The 23,785-nt window shown below is 50.8% G+C and overlaps 10 protein-coding genes across 10 annotated transcripts; 4 read left to right on the top strand and 6 right to left on the bottom strand.

The window, feature by feature from the left end:
• Positions 1-753: 753 nt before the first annotated feature.
• N7446_013547 (uncharacterized protein) lies at positions 754-1,385 on the top strand (the record flags this gene model as incomplete). Its single annotated transcript, XM_058522287.1, has 2 exons — positions 754-1,155; positions 1,188-1,385. The coding sequence occupies 2 exons, from the start codon at positions 754-756 to the stop codon at positions 1,383-1,385; spliced, it is 600 nt and encodes a 199-aa protein (XP_058365764.1).
• Positions 1,386-1,849: 464 nt separating this feature from the next.
• N7446_013548 (C2H2-type zinc finger protein) lies at positions 1,850-3,485 on the bottom strand (the record flags this gene model as incomplete). Its single annotated transcript, XM_058522288.1, has 2 exons — positions 1,850-1,956; positions 2,018-3,485. 2 exons carry the CDS (start codon positions 3,483-3,485, stop codon positions 1,850-1,852), a joined length of 1,575 nt encoding a protein of 524 aa, XP_058365765.1.
• A 26-nt stretch (positions 3,486-3,511) lies between these two features.
• N7446_013549 (uncharacterized protein) lies at positions 3,512-3,691 on the bottom strand (the record flags this gene model as incomplete). Its single annotated transcript, XM_058522289.1, has 1 exon — positions 3,512-3,691. The coding sequence occupies one exon, from the start codon at positions 3,689-3,691 to the stop codon at positions 3,512-3,514; it is 180 nt and encodes a 59-aa protein (XP_058365766.1).
• A 1,141-nt stretch (positions 3,692-4,832) lies between these two features.
• N7446_013550 (uncharacterized protein) lies at positions 4,833-5,318 on the top strand (the record flags this gene model as incomplete). The annotated part of the gene is made up of 2 exons (XM_058522290.1): positions 4,833-5,066; positions 5,160-5,318. 2 exons carry the CDS (start codon positions 4,833-4,835, stop codon positions 5,316-5,318), a joined length of 393 nt encoding a protein of 130 aa, XP_058365767.1.
• A 932-nt stretch (positions 5,319-6,250) lies between these two features.
• N7446_013551 (uncharacterized protein) lies at positions 6,251-9,960 on the bottom strand (the record flags this gene model as incomplete). The annotated part of the gene is made up of 4 exons (XM_058522291.1): positions 6,251-6,525; positions 6,587-9,380; positions 9,436-9,753; positions 9,817-9,960. The coding sequence occupies 4 exons, from the start codon at positions 9,958-9,960 to the stop codon at positions 6,251-6,253; spliced, it is 3,531 nt and encodes a 1,176-aa protein (XP_058365768.1).
• Positions 9,961-10,194: 234 nt separating this feature from the next.
• Positions 10,195-11,376, top strand: N7446_013552 (uncharacterized protein). The gene is made up of 3 exons (XM_058522292.1): positions 10,195-10,821; positions 10,875-11,189; positions 11,242-11,376. Exons 1-3 carry the CDS (start codon positions 10,321-10,323, stop codon positions 11,350-11,352), a joined length of 927 nt encoding a protein of 308 aa, XP_058365769.1. The 5' UTR covers positions 10,195-10,320; the 3' UTR covers positions 11,353-11,376.
• Positions 11,377-12,922: 1,546 nt separating this feature from the next.
• N7446_013553 (uncharacterized protein) lies at positions 12,923-18,117 on the top strand (the record flags this gene model as incomplete). The annotated part of the gene is made up of 5 exons (XM_058522293.1): positions 12,923-13,330; positions 13,369-13,737; positions 13,792-16,570; positions 16,633-16,748; positions 16,804-18,117. 5 exons carry the CDS (start codon positions 12,923-12,925, stop codon positions 18,115-18,117), a joined length of 4,986 nt encoding a protein of 1,661 aa, XP_058365770.1.
• A 1,549-nt stretch (positions 18,118-19,666) lies between these two features.
• N7446_013554 (uncharacterized protein) lies at positions 19,667-19,969 on the bottom strand (the record flags this gene model as incomplete). Its single annotated transcript, XM_058522294.1, has 1 exon — positions 19,667-19,969. The coding sequence occupies one exon, from the start codon at positions 19,967-19,969 to the stop codon at positions 19,667-19,669; it is 303 nt and encodes a 100-aa protein (XP_058365771.1).
• Positions 19,970-20,342: 373 nt separating this feature from the next.
• N7446_013555 (putative mitochondrial carrier protein) lies at positions 20,343-21,730 on the bottom strand. The gene is made up of 3 exons (XM_058522295.1): positions 21,633-21,730; positions 21,316-21,505; positions 20,343-21,259 (listed from the first exon to the last, which is right to left on the bottom strand). The coding sequence occupies exons 1-3, from the start codon at positions 21,660-21,662 to the stop codon at positions 20,397-20,399; spliced, it is 1,083 nt and encodes a 360-aa protein (XP_058365772.1). The 5' UTR covers positions 21,663-21,730; the 3' UTR covers positions 20,343-20,396.
• Positions 21,731-21,952: 222 nt separating this feature from the next.
• Positions 21,953-23,290, bottom strand: N7446_013556 (uncharacterized protein; the record flags this gene model as incomplete). Its single annotated transcript, XM_058522296.1, has 1 exon — positions 21,953-23,290. The coding sequence occupies one exon, from the start codon at positions 23,288-23,290 to the stop codon at positions 21,953-21,955; it is 1,338 nt and encodes a 445-aa protein (XP_058365773.1).
• Positions 23,291-23,785: the final 495 nt, after the last annotated feature.

The following is a 23,785-nucleotide window of genomic DNA, read 5'->3' on the forward strand; positions in this document are numbered from 1 at the left end:
AGAATATTTGGGTATGTTTACTTGGCCATTCCTGTAGAAATCTGTGACATTTATATCAATCATTCTAGAGACGTGAAGAATGCATTCGGCTGAATCTACTGCTGTTTACATGGATTGAAAGACCGGCCCGGCGGTCCGATCGCAGTGATAGGGGAATTTCCTCCGGAATTTCTTCAAGTTCAAGGGGAAATTCCCAAAAATGGAAGAGCAATCATGCTCTCCCCGCATTTTCAGTTCCTGCATTTAGCCGCCATGGATACATAGTCCTGTTTCCGCCAATCGAGACCCCTGTATAGATCTGGGCAATATATGGTGAAACGTGCCAGGGATGGCTATACTTGTTTAAACACGGCCAGAATGATTGAGTTTAAAGGAATGGATTAGCCTTTCGCTTCTCCCTCGCATATCAAATCTTAGACAACCCTGCTGATCTGATTCCCCTTGATGACGACAGCAATTATGTTGGATTCCGTGCACTGTGACAATACTACTAACTTACTATATTCAATGCCAGTCAACTCAGTCAACTGTGTCCATGACGAACTAATAAGGAATGTATTTATGGATACTACAGTCCATTCTAGCACCCTTCAACTGTATACTTCAATGAATCAACATGGTTATCTGCACGTGACCAGATAAGCAAACGACGTCATTCCTGAGCTCATACGACCTCCGAGCTCACCAATCTCCCTCCTATACTTCCATCTCCAATTGCATATTAAAAATCCCATCGTCTTCCTAAACTCCAAAATGTCCGGTCTAGCACACATCCGCCCAACACGGAGCACCCCACTCCTCCGTCTAGGCAACCAAAGCCTACGACCACACCACGCCATCCGGCCCTCGACTCAACGATTGCAGCTGGCACCTCGCACCCTCCACAGCCTAACAAGCACCACTGCCAAAGTCCACACCACCACTAAAACAACCTCTATCCCACCTATCACCCCACAAATAACCATCCGAACCTACGCAGTCCTAAAAGGTTCAACCGGCAAAGCCGAAGCAGACCTCCTAATCGAAGAATTGCAAGAACTCTACGAAATAGCCAAAGATGAATTCGAAATTGCAACCGAGAGCACCGACACGGGAACTATCTACGCAGCTTCAGACCGGGAGTCTGCGCGGGATGCGCTGAACCAGTTGTCTGCTGTTTACCATTTGTACACGGCTCGTCCGGGGAGGTTGAGAATGAGAAGGAGAATGGGTTTGGAGCTGGAGCTGGGGAGGATGATGGCGATGGGCCTATTATTGAGACTAATTATAACCCTGCCGACGTGCCGAGTGGTGTTAAGGATGAGGTACGGAGACGGGTTGGGCAGCGGATTCGGGAGTTGAAGAATGCTGTTGAGTTGTTGGAGGAGAGGGCTCATGCTGAGTAGATTTGTTTGTTTATGACGGTGTGTTATACATAGGATTTGCAGAGTGTATAGTTTATGATTCCAGTTGTTTCTGGAGATCTGTTATATGCAATTGATAGATATAATAGCAGGATACGAACATTGAACTGTTAAGTAGAACAAAAATCCCCGGGTACGGGTTCCAGAATCCAATATGAGCGATTGTAATGTGTCAAAGCAGAAAGAAATATCATAGACAACTGACCGGAGCGAAACCAGGCAACCGGTACAAGCTCTAAATTAAGCGCGAAGAATCCCGGCGACATTCAATTCAGCACAGGTGGTATCAACTATTTTTTGTGGTCCTCAAAACGTCAAAACGTCAAAAAGTCACGCAGACACGTAAGTGTTTTCCAGCCATAGTACGCCCGGCCGCAAGTAGCGCCATATCCGTTGGGTCGTAAAGCATGACAGTCGTGTACAAGGTCTTCGATAGGGATAGTTCATTAGACGAGGGTGAAAGGTGGCATTGTAAAGTGATCGGAACTCGGTGAAGGTAAGGTAGAGCATAACTCCATTTTGTGTGTTGTCCTTTGGTGACGCTTAAGTTGGTCTAGAGGGGGCCACTGTCAGCATTGGGAAAGGAAAAGTATGGGAGGGATGGTGGGACATACCAGGTCGAGTAAAGCTTTTCGTGCATCCGGGGAATTGACATTTGTGTCTTCGTTCTCCGTGGGTCAGCCTGTGGCTAGACATGTTCGAAGAGTCGCCAGTAGTAAAGTTACATCCTGGCCAGGTGCACTTGAATGGTTTTTCGCCAGTGTGGGTGCGGGAGTGTGTTTTCAACTCGCTGCTATCTGTGAATGATTTACCACAATGCTTGCAAGAATACGGCTTATCACCACGGTGGCTGCGCTCGTGTCGATCTAACGTCGCCTGTCGAGCAAATGCTTTTCCACATACTGAACAGGAGAAGTTCTTGTAGTTACTATGCGTAAGGAAGTGACCCTGGAGCTTGGACTTTTGCGAGAAGGGCTCATCTGGACGATGACATCCCTCCCAGCAGCAGTAGTATCCATTGCCCTTAGCGCCATTCACAGTATTCATGTGGCTGGTGACAAGATGCTCTTGAAGAGCACCGGCATCGGCGAAAGTAGCACCGCAGGCGGCCTTGGTTCCATGGATCTTTGTTGACCATTTGCAAATATGCAGATCATTGTCTTCAGAGAAATCCGGGGTGGTCAGCACAGATGAGACACCACCCTCGAGGGGTGGTGGAGTCTCCCCTGGACTAGATAGGAGGTGAGAGCTGATACTCGAGCGGGACTGTCGTGAATAGGGAGAGTATGGGTGAGAGTGGGCATGATGGTGGACTCGGCAGCGATGGTGGTTTCGATGAGGTCCTCTTGAGGTGGTCAGGTTGAGGTCATTAGGGTTCTTGAAGTGGCCGTGAACATGAAGGTGTTCGGGGTGGAAGCAGTTGAATGCGTCCGTCGGGTCGGTTTTAGGTTTGTCAAAGGGTGACACGTTGTTTTGAGTGCCAGTGTGTTGGTCCTGGCATATCGAGAAGTCTGAACACATTCCAAGCATATGGAATACCTCTGCCGGGTTGACCTCAGTCTGCGTCGGCAAAGAAGGCGCCACAAACATCCCCTGCAAGTCCTTCTGGAAGTCATGACACTCAAAGTGGTTGGGTACATTCTGGTCGCAGTTGGTAGCGTGTGTCTGGTAGGAGTGTAGGAAATTATGGTGTTGGCTTGGATCGATGGTTACGGGTAGAGGGTGCTCTAGGGCTTTAGTTCCGTGGCCGAGATGGTGTCCCATTGTTGTCGATGGGAACATCCCTGTGTCCAGCGACAGCGGAGTGTTGAGTGCAAACAGTGTATCAAATGAACAGTCTTGACCCTCGGTACCATCACAGCAGTGACTCTCGAAGCAAAGAGGGTCAATACTGTCACAGTGTGTGGTATCGCAGTTGGTTTCTTCGCAGTGATCGGCTTCACAGAGATCGTCACAGTGTTTATCGTCACAATGATTATCTTCGCAGTGGTCTTCGCAATCGTTATCATCACAGTTGTCATCCTCGCAGTTGGCAACAGAGCAGACAGTAGAAGGACCACAGGCCACGAAGCCATCACACATTGACCCACAGTCTAGCGTGCAGTCATCTACATCACAACAGGCCTCGTCCACTTCGCAATGGGGGAGCGCTGTCTGATGTTCATGACTTGAACAATTCCAATGATGTTGAGAATGGTTGACCGAGAGATCTCCTTTTCTTTGCCATCAAGGTGGAAAGCATCCCAGTTGCATTCAAGGCAAAAATTGCCTTGGGGTTGAGACGCCATGGTGCACGGTTCACTTCAGGTAGAGGGAAGGTGCCGGGGCCAAATTTGAGAGGGGTTTCCAGGAACAGTGTGCCGCAATATCGAAATAAAGCGAACGATATCAAGGAAAGCAGTTGAAGAACCGAGGGGGTCACGACCGCAAGTGGGCTACCAGGTATGTCCAGGAACAATATCAAGCCTGCAAAATCACGCAACCGGCAGAGTCAAAACGCCACCCAGGAATCCCACAGGTATAATCTCCCAACAGTAGGTCTCAATAGTGCCGGATGATCCAATACAAAAAAATGCGGTCTCACTGTTGTGTCATGCGCTTGGGCTTCGGGTCTGCATGCGCTGCCGGCTATGATTAACCGACGCAATCGGAGATTTCCTGGACGTGCAGGAATAAGAGGACCTTGGAAGATACGTAAAGGCGAAAAGATGTGCGAGATTAGGGGGAACCTGATACTGCCCCCCGGTGCAGTGAGGACCTTCGGGACGATGGAGAGGATGGGGACCTTGGGGGTCAGGCGTCATGATTTTCGGGCGAATCGTGTTTGCCCCGTTGGCAAGCGGGGATCTCAGCACATGGCGTAGTTGCACTGCAGAGTCAAAACTTGGAGATCAGCGAAGTACCTGTAGCTGTAGTACTCCCCAGCATTCCGATGAGAATTCTTCCCCGCGGAAGCCATTTCGCATGGCTTCAGGGCCGGCCCACTCAACCCTGCTGACTCATTCTGCCCCCTTTGCCCGCCCCTTCACATGCTGTCCTGAAACCCTAAGTTGAGGTGCAAATCGTATGCATTCAGTGATGAAAAATGCTTCAGTGGAAATCACTGAGCAATATACCCAGAATAACTAAAAGTACCTAGGCAATCTCTAGAGTGAACTGCTGAAATCGCCGTTAACCAAACCTCACCGCCTTTGCCCCGGATCGACTATCTTATCGCAATGCTCCCTTCGTCCAACCCACTTCACAGCATAGTCATTGCGAAATCAATATCATTGCACTTTACTGATCTCGTCATTCATACCTTCTCATAGTGCAGACTAAAACCAAATCACTCCTGCAAGCTCGCGCCAACCGCAAAGCCAACATTTCCATCCCCAGACCCTCCGATCGCATCCCCAGACCCTCCCCTCTCTCCATTCTACAACAACAATGGGAAACATCTGCTCCCGCGGCTCCAACAATAATAACGACCCTTTCACCCAACCAGGCCGCACAGTGGGTACAAACCGCTCAGATCAAAACCCATCACCCCGCGCCCCGCTTCCAGCCAAGACAAACTGGAAAGCAACACCAGGCCGCACCCTCGGCGAGAGCAATACCAACTCTGGTGGCAGCGAAGCACCAAGTGATGAGGCACGCGCCAATGCAGCTATTGCTGCACAGGTATGTAAACAGCCCGCATCCTAATTATCCAATGGTCATACTGTCCATGTGGAGTGGAGGCTCGGCTGGCTCACTAGTATACGCGATTCATAGAAACGCGCCGATAGCAGCACCACTGGTAAAGGCAAACTAGGCTCAAAATTGGCTGCACAGAAGGCACAGACACATGCGCAGACATTGGATCAGGTTAGTCGGACTGAGAGGGCAGCGCGCGACGCCGATGGAGCCGAGGCTGCGAGGAGGTGGGAATAATTGCACAGCAGTGACGGGATCTAGGGTTTAGATCAAGGGGGTGATTGTAGGGGGCTCTGACGCATTTGTACTCCTTGATTGGGTGTGATAATTTCTTATTTTGTACGTTGTAGCGTGTATTCTGCAGGCGATGTTTACGAGGGGGTTGTTTGTAGTTCATGTGACGTCATGTGATCTGCTGGCCAGCTGGCGGGTATAAATACCTCGCCCTTCCCCCATCCTTCCTTCTTTCTTTTCTTTCTTCTTCATACTTACCTTGTTTGGGTGGCTGCGATCATCAAGGCGGCTCACCACAGTCTGGTCCCTGCATTGCACTGCGCGGCGGAACAGTTTGTTCAATGGCTTTCGGGTCATTGACAGGCGTATTCTTTGGCACTCTCCATTCGTGGATTTTTTTTCTTTTCATCAATATTCGGGCCAGTGGCTCGAGCTTGGAGAAGAGGATGTAAACAGTAAACGTAGCATTTCTTACCTAGCTAGGTCTTAGTTGTGGAGCTATTGTAAGACCTCGTCGTCCTCCACCTTCCCTGTGATACATCCCCGGCGTATTTCCCTGGTACCTGGTCACCCCGTCAGTTCGTCACCCCATCGCCCCGACGTCACCCCCGGCCAATTCAAGCCTTGCCTGGGTGCCCGTTCGGGGTTTTGGCATTCATCAAGTATCCTTCGCTTCATTACTAGCTTGCTACAACACTACTGTTTTTATTACTTACCTCACACTTCATCCACCGCTTGTACACCTTTGGCCGTGATCAGCCCTGTAGGCTCTCTTATTATAAAACTGCCTCTACTGTCTACTTCTATTACAAAAAATTATTGTGGACATATCAACATGATAGATTCAGCCGTCTTGCAATATACGCGAGCCGAGACACTGAGGGTATTGTACAACCAGATCTGAAAACATGATCCGCTCACCGTGGAAAAGCAAACTAAAGCACGTTGTAACGGCCACTGACAGGGGCGCGCGCCTCGCTGTCCGCAGCCGCAATCGTTCCCTCCTTTAACAGTCGCATCAACTCACGCATAGCATTAGTGACAGAGATTTCGGTCTCACCCTCCACCAGAATGTACAGCTTGGGAAGCTCGCCCGCAGCGGGTTCCTTGCCATTTGCGTAGAAATTGCCCTTTGTTGTGATAGAGGTACCTGAGGATTCCAGGATCTTGGCGACGTTCGTGCGATTGGTAACGGCCCAACGTGCTTTCTCTGTGTGGAACAAGATGGTTAGCATTGATCCAACGTATTTGGAATAGAGGATGGAACTTACGAGGGAAATCGTTGATCTCCATGGTCGCGTGGAATGCGCCGGCATCAGGTCCGCGGTTGTCGATGGGGACACCTGACCTCATCACACCTGCGCGGCTGAGACGTGCGTTGATACTTGCAACAGCAGAGCCAACCTTGTCCAGCGCGTTCTTGGGTCCAGAGGCGGGATCCTTCTCTGTCCTGTGGACAGTGATCTTTCCGTCCAGATCGATACCCTTTGGAACACCGGGCAGGGAAGCTGAGGGGGCGGCGGGTGCGGCTGCAGATTGGACGGCGGACAGAGCCTTGTTGAAGCGATCCTCCTTCTTCTCTTCATCGTCCTCACTTTCCTCGTCTTCGTCGTCGTTGTCGCCGGTCTTGTATGTGCGTCGCTCGCGCATGCGGGCAGTTTCACGTTCTTCATCAAGTCGATCTAGACCCTTACCACCGAAACCAGCGTTGTTTCCAGCTTTGTGCTCCTTTCCGGCCCTAACTTTTTCATGGAACCCATCAACCAGCTTTTTGACTGGCTCAGGCACTTCTTGTCCACTTTGTTTCAAAGCCTTCGCAATATCAACTGCGTACCGATCCTGTTCTTCGGTGATGAAGGTCACCGCAGTTCCAGTGTTTCCAGCTCGACCGGTTCGACCAACACGATGAACATAATCTTCCATGTGGTTGGGGGCGTCATAGTTGACTACCAGTTTGAGTTGCTTGACATCCAATCCACGAGCGGCGACAGACGTGGCAATCAGGACAGGGAAAATACCAGCCTTGAAATCCTCAATGGTGGAATCACGATCAATCTGGTCCTTTCCACCGTGGATCGACATACACGGATAGCCCTTGCGCATCAGTTCTTGGAGTAAAGCATCGGCAGCCTCTTGACGTTCCACGAAGATCAAAGAGCGGACGTCCTCATTGGCATCATCGGAGTACAAGTTACCCAAGAGTTCCAGTAAGCGAACAAACTTCTTGTCTTCATTGCGAACCTCAACGATTTGAGTGATCTCCGACGCTACGACACTTCGCCCACCAACGGTAATCTCGATGGGATTGGTCAATGCTTTTCTAGCCAAAGATTCCATGCTCTTGGGGAAGGTAGCTGAGAACAGCACAGTTTGGCGATCAGGTCGGATGCGGTTCACAATCTTCATGACCTGCGGTTCAAAGCCCATATCAAACATGCGGTCTGCCTCGTCCAGGACGACATACGTGACCCTGTTCAGGTTGAGGACACGACCTGAATTTGCGGCTAGCAGATCAAGGACGCGACCAGGCGTGCAAACAACAATTTCAGCTCCTCGTTTCAGGTCCGAAATCTGGTCCTTAATGGGAGCTCCACCATACGCGCAAACTGCCCGAAGATTCAAAGCCTTCAGGTAGGGCTTGCAGTCCTTGTGGATCTGAACGGCCAACTCACGGGTAGGGGTCATGATCAACCCAATAGGGCCTTCCATTGCAGCCAAGGGCCGTTGGTCTTTGATGTGCCGGAACATTGGGATCAAGAAAGCGGCCGTCTTTCCGGAGCCAGTTTTAGCCACACCAATGGTATTGCGACCTGACATGATTGCAGGGATTGCCTGGGCTTGGATGGAGGTGAGGCTCTCGTAGCCAAGTTTGCGGACGACGTCCAAGGTCTGCACGCCCAGTCCGCATTGGGACCATTTTTGAACAGGAGTGGGTACGTTAGAACCACGGATCTTGATGTCATCCAATTCGAGACGCAAATTTGCAACCTCCGCCTCAGTCATACCAGCAAGGTCGGAAGGCTCGGTGTAGAAATCTTTGCGGAATGGCTCATACTCAATCTTGGCATGGTCAATTGTGGGGAGCTCCCGCTTCTTTCTCTTCTTCGCGATGGCGAGGAGGTCATCGGCAGCATCATCAGCACCGACTGCGGTGACATCCACATCCTCATCGTCTCCGAACATGGCCTCTGGCTGATGTGACTCCTTTTTCTTCCCGAACTTGGCACCTGATGTCTTGTTTCGAGGTGCGGTGTCTTGCAGCTCGGACATGAAAGCATCCAGAGGGTCGACTTCATCGGCTTCGTCGACCTCCATGGGGGTAGAATCGGCTTGTCCATTTGTCGAGTCCTCCATGTGGACATCTCCATTTTCGGTGTTCTGAAGTCGTTCTTCTCGTCGCTCAGCAGCGGCACGTGCTACCGCTGCAGCCTTTTCCTCCGTCCCCTCGTCGTGCATGTCAACATCGTCATCTTCGCCTGCATCGTTTACTGCTGGCTCGGTATCTTTAGAGTCATCAATAGGCGGAGTCGGTAGTCGCTCCAACTTTTTGCGGGTGGATTCTTCTTCGCCAAAGCCCAGAGTTATAGGCGCGGAAGGCTTCTCGGTGTCAGAGGCTTGCTTGGCACCCAAGCCAAACCCGCTAACGTTACCTTTGGCTTTCAAGGGGCCTGAAAGCTTGGCTGGCGCGGGAGCAGGTTTGTTAGCTGTCGCGGACAGTTTGGACGTTGGCACCGCAACGTCGGTTCCAAGAACTGCGGGAGTGGCAGAATTTGTTGTTGATGGTTTCGCGATAGCTTTGGGATCGAACTTTCCAGGATATGCAGCGGGAGCTGGGGACTCGGCCGGGGTCACAGGGGTTTGGGGTGAGCCCACGGCTGGGGAGAATCCCTTTTGACGGTCAAGCTCGTCCAGGATATTCTTCGGGCCCGCCGTTTCTTGCTCTCGTTGTTTGCGCTCGCGTTCGGCAGCCTGTTTTTGCTTCCATGCCTCCAGCCTGGCTTGCCTCTCCGCTTTTTTCGCTTCGTCGGTCTGTGCGGTGGGAGCAGGTGTGGATGGTTTGGATGGCTAGAAAGGGCGTTAATATCACACTTCTGGAAAAAGCGGTTTTCTGGTGACATACCTCTCGAGTTCTGGACCTTGACCGTCTGTTCATCGCACGATCACGACTGGCATCCCGTCTAGATTTCGGCTTCAAATCAGCAGAACCATCTATCCGCCTGCGATCCCGCTCGCGGGAATCATCTCGCCTGGCCCGGTAATCTCTATCACGACTTTGTCGGCGATCAACGTCTTCGTTTCGGTCTCTGGAGCGCCGGCGGTCTCGGGATCGGTCTTTGCGACCCGGTCGGTAGCTGTCTTCGTCGCGACGGTCTAGCGAGCGGTCACGGCGTCTGTACCCATCTCTGTCACGAGGACGCTCGCGCTCGCGGTAGCGCCTCTGTATAACACATCCATGGTCAGAAGTTTGCTTTGAGAATGTCTTGCGATTCGCCACACGTACCTCTGGGCTGCGGGATCTACGATAACCGCGCCCATCATCCCGCCGGCTTCTCTCATAGCGATCATCATCACGGCGATTGCGTCTGGATGAAGAGTATGTGCTGCCTACAGGTGATGGTGAGCGAGTATCCCCGTGGCGTGCCATTGTTCCAGGCTGATTAGTGAGTGTTACTGAAGCTCAAAAGGACTCGGGGTACCGAGCGTTGGAAGAGTAAGCGTCGCCTCTCTGCAAAAACAAGCTCTCAGGTCGACAAAATTACGCCGTGAGAACAAACATGCCAAACGTCGTGACCCGAGAACTGCTGAAGCAGTCGTGGAGCATTAGTCACGTGATCGTGTGATTGGGCTAACCCGATGCGGATAGACCCAAACGAAGGGCGCGCGCCGTCCAGCCTCCCTCTCCGCTTGCGTCAGAAGCTCTTGTGGTGCCCTCTACCTTGCTGCTTTAATTTACAGCTGTACTAGTCCTCTTACTCCAAGCCCCAGTCTACTTCTACAATTTATCATGCCTTGGCAGTCCGCAGCTCGGGGGGCCCTCCTCCGACCCTTGCACTTCAGTGCTTCCACTCGCCCTAATGCCATAATCGGCGTGCAGAACCAGCTTCGTCACCTTTGTCTGGCGGCCAACGTACGCCAGGCGCAGCCCCGGCTCCAGCGTATCCCCGCGGTTTTATTGCTCTCTCAATCCAAGTCGTTTGCGACTGATACCTCCCCCAAGCCAAAGAAGACCAAGGCGAAGACCGACAACAGGAAGCCCGCTAAGAACAGCTCGACCAAGAAGAAGCCGCTGACCGAGAAGCAAAAGGAAGCTAAGGAGCTCCGTCAGCACAAGGATCACATTAAGCAGCTGAAGCAGACTGCCCTGGAAGTTCCCAAGGGTCTTCTTGAAAACTACTTCTTCATTGCTCTCCACGAGAAGATCAACGAAATCAAGGGACAGTATCCCACCCAGAGGGAAGCAGTTCAGGCTGCTGCCGAGATGCTCAAACCTGTCCCGAATGAAGCGGTACGTCACAAAACACTTGTCGCTGTTGTCAGTGTACTAATTTCCCAGTATAGAAATACAGAGCTCAGGCCGAGGAGAACAAAGCCGCCAATAAAGCTTCGTATGAAGATTGGCTGAACTCGCACACCCCTCTCCAAATCAAAAAAGCCAACATCGCCCGTCTGTCCCTTACGCGGATTGAAGGCAAGCCCCACAGCAAGCGCTGGACCTTAATCCAAGATGAGCGCCTGGTCAGAAGGCCTTCCAGCGCCTACACCTTTTACTGCACTGAAGGTCTGAAGTCCAGCGACAACCAGCATATGCCTGTTCGTGAACGAATTAGCGTCATTGCTGGAGAATGGAAGGCAATGTCTGAGGCAGAGAAAGAGGTATGGACCCGTTGGACAAGCCTTGAACTGCATAAACTAATCGTCACAATAGCCCTACCACAAAATGTCAATTGAAGATCGTGCGCGATACGAGAGAGAGCACCAGGAGGTTTATGGAACCCCAGCTCCACTCTCAAAATCTAAGGCTGAGGCTTCATCCTAACTTGATCTTTGATTTTGAGCTGGTCTTGTGTCCGAGCTGGGAGGTTCTCCCAGAAAACGGTGCCCTCTAGGTCCGGTGTATGTTTCATGCCGCGTGTTTCACTTTCCTGTCGCTTGATTCCCTTTACCTTTGTCGCTGTATTGTAGTTTCATGTCACTGTTTCTCTATAGTTGCTGTTTCTGGGTGTGGATGCTCTGCAGACGATAATTCTTAGAAAAGGCCATCTTCCAATGGATACCTACTCCGTTTCCGATTCAAGTGTGATTCCACCTTACTGTACAGTATCACATAGTCTGAGTCATAAAAGACATTCAACTTTCTTGCCACGGGCTCTCCACACCCCGCACTGGTGGGTTGTTTTGCTCCGGCGCACAAGTGGCGGTGAGCAACCGATGTGCTGCACTTGCAGAGCGCCAGAGCGATCTAGTGTAGATAAAGTATCGAATTGATTAGGCCGAAACATGAGGAGTCAACAGCTTCAGCGCCAATTAACGAGTAGATCTTTTCGAAAGAGGGTGAAATGTGATGTGTTCTTCGGCTCCTATACAGTAGTCAATAGAACTATAAGTACACCACACCCACCATTGACCCTGCATGGTATACTCCGTACTGCATGTTTGTTTATTCCATGCAGACGGGTAAGCCCGCTAGTTGGGCACCCACGGAACCAAACAGTCTATTCCAGAGTGATCCATGGATGGAGACGGTCGTGCCATGGTTGCGGTGTAGTGAAAATTGGAAACTGCGATCCCAGTAGTAAGTGGCTGGTGTATGTATAGCTGCAGTGCTGATGGAGGGGGTGTCTGATGATCTATAGGACAGTCAGACTGCATGGATATCACAGTCTGTGCCTATAGTATGCCATGCAGAATGTAAGCCTATTGGAGTACAGACATAGCAGGAAAAAAGTTAAATGGTGATCCCGTTCATCCCAGCCATCCTGTTTATTGCTGCTTTGGTTGTCTTTTTCCTGTCGAGTCGTTTGTTTTGCTATTTGGTATTCTCAAGGATTAGCTGTTGAAACATAGGATGGTGAGACTACCCAAAAAGTAAACATCCCCGTCAAAGTGGGAAGAAATCTCATTCCTTAGCCCGAGGCATAGATGAGAGATGATCTTCACCTCCACCGCCTCAACTACTTCCATCCCTGCCTCCAGCTCATACCAACTTTTCCCTTTCCTCCCTTGACTCCCATACTCATACACACACCCCTGTGCGTCTCTAATCTGTCTCAGATCTCATATAGGGTCTTATCGCACACCCGAAACAACCACCTGAACTAGCGCCGGTCGTGCAGGGGAGGCTATTTGCTCTTTATTACATCTGACGTTTAAATTTCGACCTTTCAACCGATCTACCCGAAATCGAACGCTTTGTTGCGCATCCTAGCACTGTGACAGCTCATCGTGCCATTTCGCGCCCAGATACTCGCCCCCGCCTGTTTGTTGCCGATTGGGGTCCATCCCCCGCGGGACTCGACTCACAAGCCCGCACCCCGATGCGTAAACATTCAGGAATCGCGGAGTCGACAGATCAGTGATTGGACTGTGCCATCGCATGTGATTTCGATATGGAGGTTATGGAGGGGTCTTATCGTGCAGGCGCGGGGAAAATACACAGTCTGGGGGATGTCGCATACCACACCGAGGATCTGGAAACCGAGGCGGAGAGAGTCATTGACGATGTCTGGGCTACGTTTGTTCTGGGGGTGAACCTTCGTCCTCGGAAACTTGATCTGGTGGCCCAATTGAGTTCGCGCGCCCCGGAGCCAATGTTGTACGACCAGCCGCCTTCCTACGACGATGTGATTCAGGATCTTCCTCCCGAATACTCTGCTCTTCCTCCGCTCGCACAGCGCAAACATCGGGTCCTTCCTTCCGCGCCGCAGACTCCTCGAGATAAATCGCCTACGAAGTCGTCAGCATTGCTGGAAGATCGCATATTGGATGTTCGCATTGATTTCGAAAATCTGACTGGTGTGAGGGAACACAAAAAGAAAAAGCCTGCTGCAAAAAGGCGGCTCCGCCTCCTTCTCCGCCTGCCGGTGGTGGCTCGGATCCTCCGGCGGACGAGCAGACCAATGGTGACGGAGGAGGTGACGGAGGAGGTGACGGTGGCGGCGCTGGTGATGCAGGTGGTGCCGGAGACGGTGGTGACGGGGGTGACGGAGGTGATGACTGGGGTGATTGGAATGTGAGCGGGAAGAAAAAAGACAAGAAGAAGAAAGAGGAAGAGGAAGAGGCGGAAAGAGTCGCTAAAGAGGAAGAAGAACGAAGGGCCGCCGAAGAATCTGCTACCAAAGATCTCAGCTGGGCTGACGACGCTGGTGGTGGTGATGACTCGTGGGCCGGGTTTAATACCGTAGGAAAAAAGAAGAAGAGCAAGGTAAGAATCCCCGGTTCTCAATTCCAAGCTGGACTTCTCTAAATAGGTCAACAGGATGAAGGGCCCCCTGGAGGATTCCAGGATGTAAGTTTGGACGGCGGTGCACCGCAGCTGGACTTGAACTTTGATACTCCAGCTCCTAAGACTGGCGGAACTGGATTCAGCTTTGGGGGTTGGGGCAAAGATTGGAATACTGGCGGTAAGCTTGATGCCCTCGATGAGCCTCCTAAAGATGACAACAATCCTTGGGGCTCCACCAAAAAGAAGTCATCCAAAACAGCTGCTGGCGGATTCGATTTTGGTGACTTGGATGCTTCGCCTGAGAAACAAGAGGATGACTGGGGAGGCTGGGATATCTCAACTAAGGACAAGAAAAAGAAGGGCAAAGCTGAGCCTGAGCCCGAGCCGGAACCAGAGCCTGTGCCTCCTCCACCCCCTCCGGCTCCTCCAGCTCCTCCGCCGCGACCAGACTTCACGCAAGAAGCATGGTACCTGAACTTATCTAAGAAGGAACAGCGCAAGGCGAAGAAGGAAATGGAGAAGAAGTGGAAAGATGAGGATGAAGCCTTGGCAAAATTGGCAGCGGAGCAAGCAGAAGCCCAAGCCCAATCCCAAGCCGCGGAGGAAGTTGTCGTTGAGCCTGAGAAGTCTCCCGAGCCAGAAAATGCCTGGGGCTTCATCGGGTCCAAGTCAAAAGACAAGAAGAAGATTGACCTTCTGGCTAATCCAGAACCTGCTCCAGATCCTCCACCAGCGGATGACTGGACGGGTGGATGGGGTACAGCAGTCAAGAAAAAGGACAAAAAATCCAAGGAACCGGAGCCTGTGGTCGAGGAGACATCTCCAGAACCTGTAGCCGATGTTGGTTTCTCATGGGGTGTGTCTACGAAGGACAAGAAGAAAAAGAAGGGCAAAGTCGAGCCTGAACCCATCCCTGAACCTGAACCCGAACCGGAGCCTGAGCCAGAACCTGAGCCCGAACCTGAACCAGAGCCGGAACCGGAGCCCGAGCCTGAGCCCGAGAAAGCAGTTCCTGACGATCCTCTATACGAAAATTGGAAGGACATTTCTTCCAAGGAACGTAAGAAGCGAGAAAAGCAATTGATACGAAAGGGTTTGCCCATCCCGGGCAAGGACTTCGAACTCCCATCCGATGAGCCCAAGGAACTACCTGCCCCCGAACCTGAACCTGAGCCCGAGCCCGAGCCGGAACCAGAACCAGAACCAGAACCAGAACCAGAACCAGAGCCGGAGCCTGAGAAACCGGCTGAAGAAGATGGCTGGGGATGGGGCGTAACCAAGGAGAAGAAAAAGAAGAAAGGCAAGGATATCGAAGAGCCGCCTCCACCTGCACCGACTCCTCCTGCCCAGGGCTTGACTCCCGAGCCCGAGGCTATGAATGACCATGGTGATGATATATGGACAGAGCTAGCTCCCAAGGCCAAGACCTCAAAAAAGACGAAAGCTATTGAGTCTCCTAAGGAGGAAAAGACCTCCAAAAGTTTCTGGTCAACTTTAACAGGTACTTCAACAAGCAAATCCAAATCGACGAAGAAAACCAAGGAGGAGAAGAAGGAGCCCGAGCCTATTGAGGAAGACTTGCTTATCGATGTTGGTGATGACCCTCCAGCAGATCCTGACCCGGAGCCAGAACCAGAACCAGAACCAGAACCAGAACCCGTCAAGGAAGAACCTCCTCCACCCGAGAAGAGTTCCAAGTCCAAGTCTTCCAAGCTCAGCGTTGCCGAGCGAATCAAGGCTCTAGAGCAGGCAAAGAAAGACAAGCTCAAAGAGGAGAAGTTGGGCAAAAGTAAAAGCAAAGAGAAAAAGGTCGAACCAGCTCCTGAGCCTGAACCTGAACCGGAGCCAGAACCAGAACCAGAACCTGCTCCAACGAAAAAGAGCAAGTCAAAGTCAAATTCAAAGGATTCCGTTCCAGGAAGCTTCCCAGACTTCGGTGATGACCCCGACCCTGAACCTGAACAAGAACCAGAGCCAGAGCCAGAGCCGGAACCAGAGCCAGAACCAGAACCAATCCCCGAACCAGAACCCGAGCCTGACCTTTCAAAAATGTCAAAGAAGGAACTCAAGAAGTATAAAAAACTGCAAGCAGCAGCCGCTGCTGCTAAGCCCCCAACTCCCCCGCCACCACCCGAGGAACCACCTGCGCCTGAACCTGAACCAGATCCGGAACCTGAACCTGAACCTGAGCCCGAAGAGCCAGTAGAAGAGGATAAAGGCGCCCCTCCCACACCTCCACCGGAGGCTGCCGAGGAGCCCCCAAAGTCGTCCAAGAAGGAACGAGCTCGCGTCGAGCGCACTAACACCTCATCTTGGGGCTTCTGGGGAGCCGCTCCACCGCCTAAGAAATCCAGCAAGAAGGAGTCTAAGGAACCCAAGGAGCCGAAGGTCCAAGACGAACCAGAACGGCCGAAGAAGGAGTCAACTCGAGAGCGGTCCCCCTCCGCAGCGGTGCGAACAAAATCGAGTAAATCTCGACCAAAAGAAGCTGACCCAGAAGTCGAGAAATCCTCTGCATCTGACCGCGAGAAACGGCGAGAACGCGAGGCCCGCTCCTCCAAGAATCAGCGTAGCGTGGCTTTGGCCAATATGGTTCTGGGAACACCTCAATCTCGAAGCAAATCGACTCGCAAGCATGGATCTTCATCCAAACCAGTCTCCAGGCGCCCATCAGTTGAAGATGATAAGGCTTCTATGCCCACTCCGCCTCCGGATGAAAAGCCAGAGGTTTCTGATAAGGCGGCGAAGTTGATGGGTATAAATGCTTCCAAGTCCCGACGTGAACGGCCGCGCACCGAAAGGCGGAAATCAAGTAGGTTATATCGTATCACTGTTCACCCGCGCTCTTTCGCTGACAATATACTTACCCAACAGCTCGGGATCCATACGCAATCGAAGATGATGACCTCGTGATGGTTGACAAGGAGGATGCAGAGGGCCATTCACCAAAGGAAGATTCGAGTCGCTCAAAGCGCAAGTCAAAGAGACAGGTTCGTGAACTAATCACTTTAATCTTATCAAGTTGGTATTGACGATTGTAATCAGCCCCGCGCCAAGCCAGAGGACGATGATGACGGGGTCATGGTCGACGCAGATCAACCACAGCCACCTCCAGACCTCGTATCAGGACCTGACGATATTGGTGTTGCCGATGCACCCCCAAGAGAACGCCGTCTCAAGCGTTCCAACACGGCGCCAAAGAAGCAAGAGACAGGAGGTATCATGGGACTGATCGGCTCTTTCAGGAAGAGTACAAGGCCGGAAATGCCAGAAAGGAAGAAATCACGCTCGCACCGAGATGATGACGGGAGATATGCCACAGAAACGGAGCGTGAAACAGCCCGTAAATTACGACGCGATGATCGACGCAGAGGATCTGTCCGACCAGACACCGATGCCGAAGGATTTGTGACAGATGCCGAAGCAGAAGAAGCCGAAGCTCGCAGAGCAGCACGTAAGGCAAAGCGAGCTTCTCGACAGGCACCCTCGGACGCACGCGAAAGCGCGCGCGAGAATGCACGGGAGATCGCACGTGAGAACGAAGCCAGGGAAGCCGAAGAGCGACGGGCAAGAAGAAAAGAACGAGCACGTGAACAGCGTGCTCGTGAAGAAGAGGAAGAAGAGCGCCGGCAAGAAGAGAAACGAGCTAGACGAGCAGCCCGCGAGGAACGTCGGGCCCGAGAAGAACAAGCTGCCCGGGAAGCCGAAGCCGCCGCCGAAGCCAAAGCAGCCGAACGCCGCGAACGACGACGAATGCGCGAGGAAGAAATGCTAGCCGCGAAAGCAAGCCGCCGCCGTTCCCGCGTCGAAGAACGATTCCCCGACGAAGTCCTCCCAGACGAGCGGGAGGTCGTAGACCGTCGAGGAGGTCGCAACTCGCGAGCACCGGAAGACCCTAATACCCGTCGTCGCAAGTCCAAGGCTGCACCGGAGCCCGAGTCTACTCGGCCGACTCCTATGAAACCAGGCGCGGGCAAGAACAAGACCTCCTCGTGGGTCTATTCTCAAGCTGACGAGCCACCAGAGCCGCCGCCGATTATGCCTACTGTCATTGACATGCCTCCTGTCGGTGCAACTAATGAAGCCGGTAATGGCCACTCCCTCTCGTCGGATGAGGAGGCTCGTCGCGCTGTTCGCCGGAAAGCTCGTCGCCGTGCTAAGTACCCCGATGAAGAGGTCGATGATACCCGTTCTCGGAGACGGGGTTCTCGTCGGGAGGGTGTGAAGAGTAGCTCTGGCAGTGGTGATTACGAGCGTGATCGTGGTATGAGGTCGCAGCCTGGGAGTCGGCAGGGTGCTCCGCCTAGTTCGGCTGCCAAAGGGAAGCCAAGCTGGTTCCGGAAACTGACGACCTTTTAACCTAAAAAGAGTTTGGCGGTTGTTTGTATTGCATGAATTTGCTGCGTTGCGGCAGCAGTTTTGTGTTTTGTTTGTTTTTGTACATTGCTTATAGCGTTTGTTTGGGTTCGTTTGTTTGGATTATATGCGAGGTCTGTGGATATGCAGATGGACAGGATGTGACGACAGATATGATATGATACTATGACTCAGTATGTTGAAACGGACAATATTATTCTATTTCCCTCTATATTCAGCGGACGTTTTTTTGTGTTGGCAGATCGAATATCAAGCTATGAATCCTTATAAGTTATCTGTAAGACAGCTACAATGATTTTTCGGGTAGCGGCCAAGTCCGCATAAATTATAGCAGACGTTTATCATATAGCAAAACTATTGATTAAATAACAATCAAGAACCAATATAGTAGCTTCAGCTTCTACAGTGAGGAATAAATAAAAAGTACAAAAAAATGCCAGCGACGAGGTTCGAACTCGCGCGGGTTGCCCCACCAGGGTTTTATTCCGGAGAATCTTAAATCTGGCACCTTAAACCACTCGGTCACACTGGCCATAATACGGTCATTTCTCATTTTTAATCATATCAACTAGACCGCTAAAGGCCTAAAAAAAATTGTATATCCCCACTCTTTCCCGTAACGTGCCTCCTTAGTGCGCCTCTGATTTGGATTAGAGGAGGAATGGATATGGATTTTTCATTTGGAGTGGGCTCACCTTTTTTTTATATACTCGTGTTGCAAGACTCCGTTCTACTACTAGGAAATGGATATACTAGTCTGCAAGGGTCTTCATAATCTGATCTTTACTATTTACGGCATTTGCGATCATAATAGCATTAGTCTCGGTAAATTACTAACCTGCGAAGTTGCTTAGATGGTTATGATTGAATATTTGTAATTGATACTGATTTTAAATCATCGGTTATTGTCAGTCAACTAGCCCGACACGTAGCCCTAACAAAGTATTGGAGTTCTGGTACCGCACATACATAACTACGCCTTTTATACTTATATGTTTCAATCGGGCTATTCAAACAATATAAGCATGAGACTTAATGGTTACAGGGCTTGGGAGTCTGCATTACCCTACGGGATCAACAATAGGCACCTAGATCTCAAGGTAGATGCTAACTACATTTTTATCTGTATTAGATTATCTATACCTGGATAGGGGGAAAATGCAAATTATATTAGCGTCCGGGCTAGTACCAATAATCCAGGACATAAGAAAAGAAAATATGGTGATCTAGCCACTCATGCCAGGGGACAAATCCTCGCAGTGTCCTTAAGAATAACGCAAAAAGCATCAGCAGAACCCACAGGTGACTCAACAACACATCTCCAAAGAGCCCAAATATCTTGATTGTCATATAGTATACCATCATCCTCCTGTTCAATCTCAATTACCCAATCCTCTTTTTCACTGCCCCTTTGGCTTACACTACCCGGTTGAACTGACGCAAGGCTAACTGGCGCGGGGGGTATCTTAACAGGAACTCCAGTATCTTCAGATACTAGTAAATTTTCTTGGATCTGATCCCATGTAGGTCGCTATAGTTCGAATGCCTCTGTCCATTCGGGATCGGCACCGGTGTCTGTTAATGTAGCGCACATCTTCCACAGAAAGTAGGAGGCATTTATCCATTGGCTTACCTCGCCGGATGATTCGGGCATTATGTTGCGTTCCCGGTGGACTCTGAAGTGGAATACACCTTGGATTTTGGCTGGTGGAGATGAGATGGCAGTGGTTGTGTCACCTGATCTTGGTTTTGAGGACTCATCGTCAGCTTCATAGCCTTCGTCGGCGTTCATAGTGTTCTTCCGCCATGGCGGCTTGGCTGGTGAGGATCTCATTGGAGAAATATTAGATTGCATCTCAGGTGTTCGTGGTTTTGAACGGTTTTATTAATGATATCTCGAGCGGAACTTATCTTCAAGGCAATACGGATTGTATATATACACCCAAGAACTTAAATTATAGCTTCCTGTGATCTTTGAATCTTTCATTCTTTGTATCCTTTATTCAAGGCTTCTCGAGACAATGCAACACAATCCCTTCTCAGCATGAATTTAGCCGCTTTGTTCCACTAAGAAGGTATATAGGTCTTTGAAAAACAAAGACAACCAATCTCTAATCAAAGCTATAGTTGCTGGCTCTGAAAGAGCTCAGTAAGGATACCATGTGGGTAATCAACAGATACAGAAAAGCCACAAGGCTCTCTCTTCTCTTGGCCATACATCATCAACACGTTCAATAAAACCACCCAAAGACCATTTCATGCTAAACAACCGCCTCACCTTCATCCCTCCCAACTCCATCCCTCTCCATCCGCCTCTTCTCGAGCCAAAACCGCCCACCCTCATAAAGACCAAGATACAACCCCAAAGCAATAGCCGTCCACCCCGCCCGAATCAAACCACCCTTGAACAACCCCCGAACCCCTTCATTGCGTAGGATATCCCTCCCCACAGCAAAAGGCCCTTTATCACGCACCTCACTCGCCGAAAGCATAACTCTAGTCTTAACAACATCGATTGGCGTAGTAACAGTAGAAGCAATACTCCCCGAAATAGCCGCCGCAAGGCCAGTCAACCCAGCCCGTTCAATCAATTGATCAGACTGCCCTGACTCTGATGTACCATGGCGGGTCCCAGCACGGCGAGCAGATTCTGCTTTCCGTCGTCGTCGCCGTTCAATTAATCGAGAACGGACATATTCAAACATTGGGAATTGAAGGGCTGTCGTTGGCAAGTTGCGACTAACCAATGCAGTATATCCGCTCCAGAGACGCCAGGGATGGTGTCTGAATTTGGAGATAACCTGGCGCATAGCTGACTTGTTCCCTTTTCCTTTGTCTTTGCCTTCGTTTGAAAGTGTGCTTTTATTGTTTTTTGATTGGGATTGGTTGATTATCTGCGCATTCTGCTTTAGGACTTCCGCTGGTGTGAGGATGAGGCATGATACCATCTCGGCGGTTGAGGATGCGATTCCGTGCATTATGGGTGTTGGGAGGGAATGTGTGAATGGGAGATGGAATTTGTCTAGGGTCCCATTTGTTGAAGATCGATTTCTGTTTTGGCTGGAGTTGGATGAATTGTGTAAGATGCTTTTTACGGTTTCGTAGGTTGTGAAGAATGCGCCCGCTGGGATGAGTTAGTAGCGAAGTCTCTTCTGTATTTGAAGGTGAGATAAGACATACATGATGGTATTGTTGAAAAGACAACACTCCAGACTCCTTGGTATAGTCCTTTGAATAACACGTTGCGCTGTACTGCTCCTGTGCGTGCATCTTTGAATACTTTTTCGTAGTTTGGGGATTGGATGCGGGTTTTGAGGGTGTCAAAGGGGTAGACGACGAAATCGACGACTACTGCGGCAAATGCTCCTGCCTGTTTGAATACGCTATGTTAGTTGACTCTTCTATATCGCTTTGGTGCATGTAGGCTCGAAAGTTGGCGTGAACTACACATATAGCTGCGAGACCCACTAGATATAGGTGGATTGGGGGCTACTCACCACCCAGATATCTGTATGAGTGTTGTACATGATTAAATAGTTGAAAGGAAGTCTATAGAGCAAGTATAAAGAATCATTGAAACATATTTAACCCGGAGTGTAAAACTCAACTGATCAAAATTGTCCATGCTTATCGATAGAGCTATGATGAGCGATGATATCATCGACACAACCCACTTGCAGCGATGTATGTTCTTTTTCATGTTCATGTTTATCATTTATAATGTTTTTATAATATTTGTTCTGAACCCTCATGCGATACATTCAGGATATGGTTGCTTTTCAGTTCAATCTATTGTACACAGTCTTTAATCTATAATTCATTTCCAACCCTTGGGACCGCCCCAGTTACCCTTAACCATGTAGTTCTGGTACACCCAAGGGAAGAAGTCCTTCTTTAAGTGATAGAAGGCACGACGGGGCTCACCCTGGTCAATACCGAACCAGTTGCCAAAGGTCTCCTTAGGCTCACCACCGTACTTGAACTCAGCAAGGAGAACCTTACCGTACTCAGTCAAGAGCGGGCACGAGGTATATCCGTCGTAAGAAGCATCAAGCTCCTTACCCTCCATGCTCTGCAGGAGGTTGCGAACGAGGACTGGAGCCTCAGAGGTGACGGCAGCGGCGGTCTTGGATGTGGGAAGACTGGATGCATCACCAGCGGACCAGACGTTGGCGAATTTCTTGTGGCGGGTAGTGTTGTCGTCAACATCGACCATACCAGCCTCGTTGGCCAGAGGGCTGTTCTTGACGAATGCGTGGGCGCCCATCTTGGGCGACACGTGCAACAGGTCGAAAGGCTTGGTGACCTCTCCGTTGGGAGAAGCGAAAATGGCAGACTTGCCGTCGATGGCCACCAGGTCGTGCTGGAAGAGTCCCTCGACGCCGCGGTCCTTGCGCATCTGCTCGAGGATGGCGTTGTACTTGGGCACACCGAACATCACGGGGAGACCGGTAGCATAGCTGATTTTGATCGGCGATTCGGCAGGGTTGGAGGGGTTGTAGAGACCGGCCCGTTTCCAGTGGTCCAATGCAAGCCACATGGCCTTTTGGGGAGCACCGGCGCACTTGATCACGCCGGCGGGCTGGGTGAAGATGGCGTTGCCCTCGCGGAGGTTTTCGATGGTGCGGAATACCTTGTCACAGGTATCATAGCCGTAGATCGAGGACACGGTCGAGTTTCGGTCGGCGAGAGCCTCGGGGAGACCCTTGATATTGCCGTAGTTGATGCTGATGCCGGGCACGACGACAAGTTGCTCGTAGCCAAGCTTGTCGCCGTTCTCGAGGGTAATAGCGTTCTCAGCAGGGGCGAAGGAGCCCACACCCTGGTTGTAGAACTTGAACTTGGGATCCACCAAGCTGTTCATCGGCTGACGTAGGTCCTCTTTGTTCTTGAGGCCACCGCCAACCAGGGTCCAGCCGGGCTGATAGTGGTGCCATTGGGCAGGGTCAATGACGGCAATGTCATCTTGTGCGAATTTACCGGAGTGGAGGAGCTGGTGACTGATAGAAATGCCTGCACTACCACCGCCCACCACTACAATTTTGTGGGTGCGGGCAGCGGAGCTGACGGGGGATGCAGTCGCAAGACCCCTCGATTGGGGAGCAATTGATTGCCGGGCAGCACGAGCTGCTAATGAAACACGACTCTGAAACATTTTGAAGTGACAAAATGAAGCTATTCGACAAAAAAGTTTGAGCTGACCAGGAACAGCTCGATGTCGTGATCACCGGGATCCGGATTAACCCCGTCCGATATCGGGGTTACGGTTGATCGCCGATCCACGCATTCGGGCTTCATTTTCTACAACATGCCACTTTCTACTCTCACGAGGTCTGTAATGAGACTTTAACGTGATTTGGCTTTATTATCGCCGACTGGTACATAGATTATAGAAATCTCACATGCGGATATAGTGCATAAATATTTTATCAAAAATATCATTTAGGGACGTGGAAGTAACAAGCTTTGTAGATTATTAATGTCCCTAAGATATCGGGGACTTTTAAAACAAGACTCGAAGATACTAGGCCAGATAGTTTCTATCATCAAGACTAGAACAAATCCAATTACTTGTAAAACAGAACTTGCCAAGCTGGCAGCCAATGCTAAACTTGGATAGCTATTTTAGAGAGACTATCTATGTCTTTCT

This window comes from Penicillium canescens (assembly GCF_028828765.1).
Source record: "Penicillium canescens strain IBT 15451 chromosome Unknown utg000011l_segment0_segment0, whole genome shotgun sequence".
NCBI lineage: Eukaryota > Fungi > Ascomycota > Eurotiomycetes > Eurotiales > Aspergillaceae > Penicillium > Penicillium canescens.

What these genes read in the sequence shown, in the direction of transcription:
- N7446_013552 (XM_058522292.1), top strand. Translation starts at nt 10,321, where the DNA reads ATGCCTTGGCAGTCCGCAGCTCGGGGGGCCCTCCTCCGACCCTTGCAC. An exon ending in AACCTGTCCCGAATGAAGCG is followed by an intron (nt 10,822 to 10,874) that starts GTACGTCACAAA and finishes TTCCCAGTATAG; the next exon opens with AAATACAGAGCTCAGGCCGA. An exon ending in TGTCTGAGGCAGAGAAAGAG is followed by an intron (nt 11,190 to 11,241) that starts GTATGGACCCGT and finishes TCGTCACAATAG; the next exon opens with CCCTACCACAAAATGTCAAT.
- N7446_013555 (XM_058522295.1), bottom strand. Translation starts at nt 21,662, where the DNA reads ATGTACAACACTCATACAGATATCTGGGTG. An exon ending in CTCATACAGATATCTGGGTG is followed by an intron (nt 21,506 to 21,632) that starts GTGAGTAGCCCC and finishes GTATTCAAACAG; the next exon opens with GCAGGAGCATTTGCCGCAGT. An exon ending in CTTTTCAACAATACCATCAT is followed by an intron (nt 21,260 to 21,315) that starts GTATGTCTTATC and finishes AACTCATCCCAG; the next exon opens with CGGGCGCATTCTTCACAACC.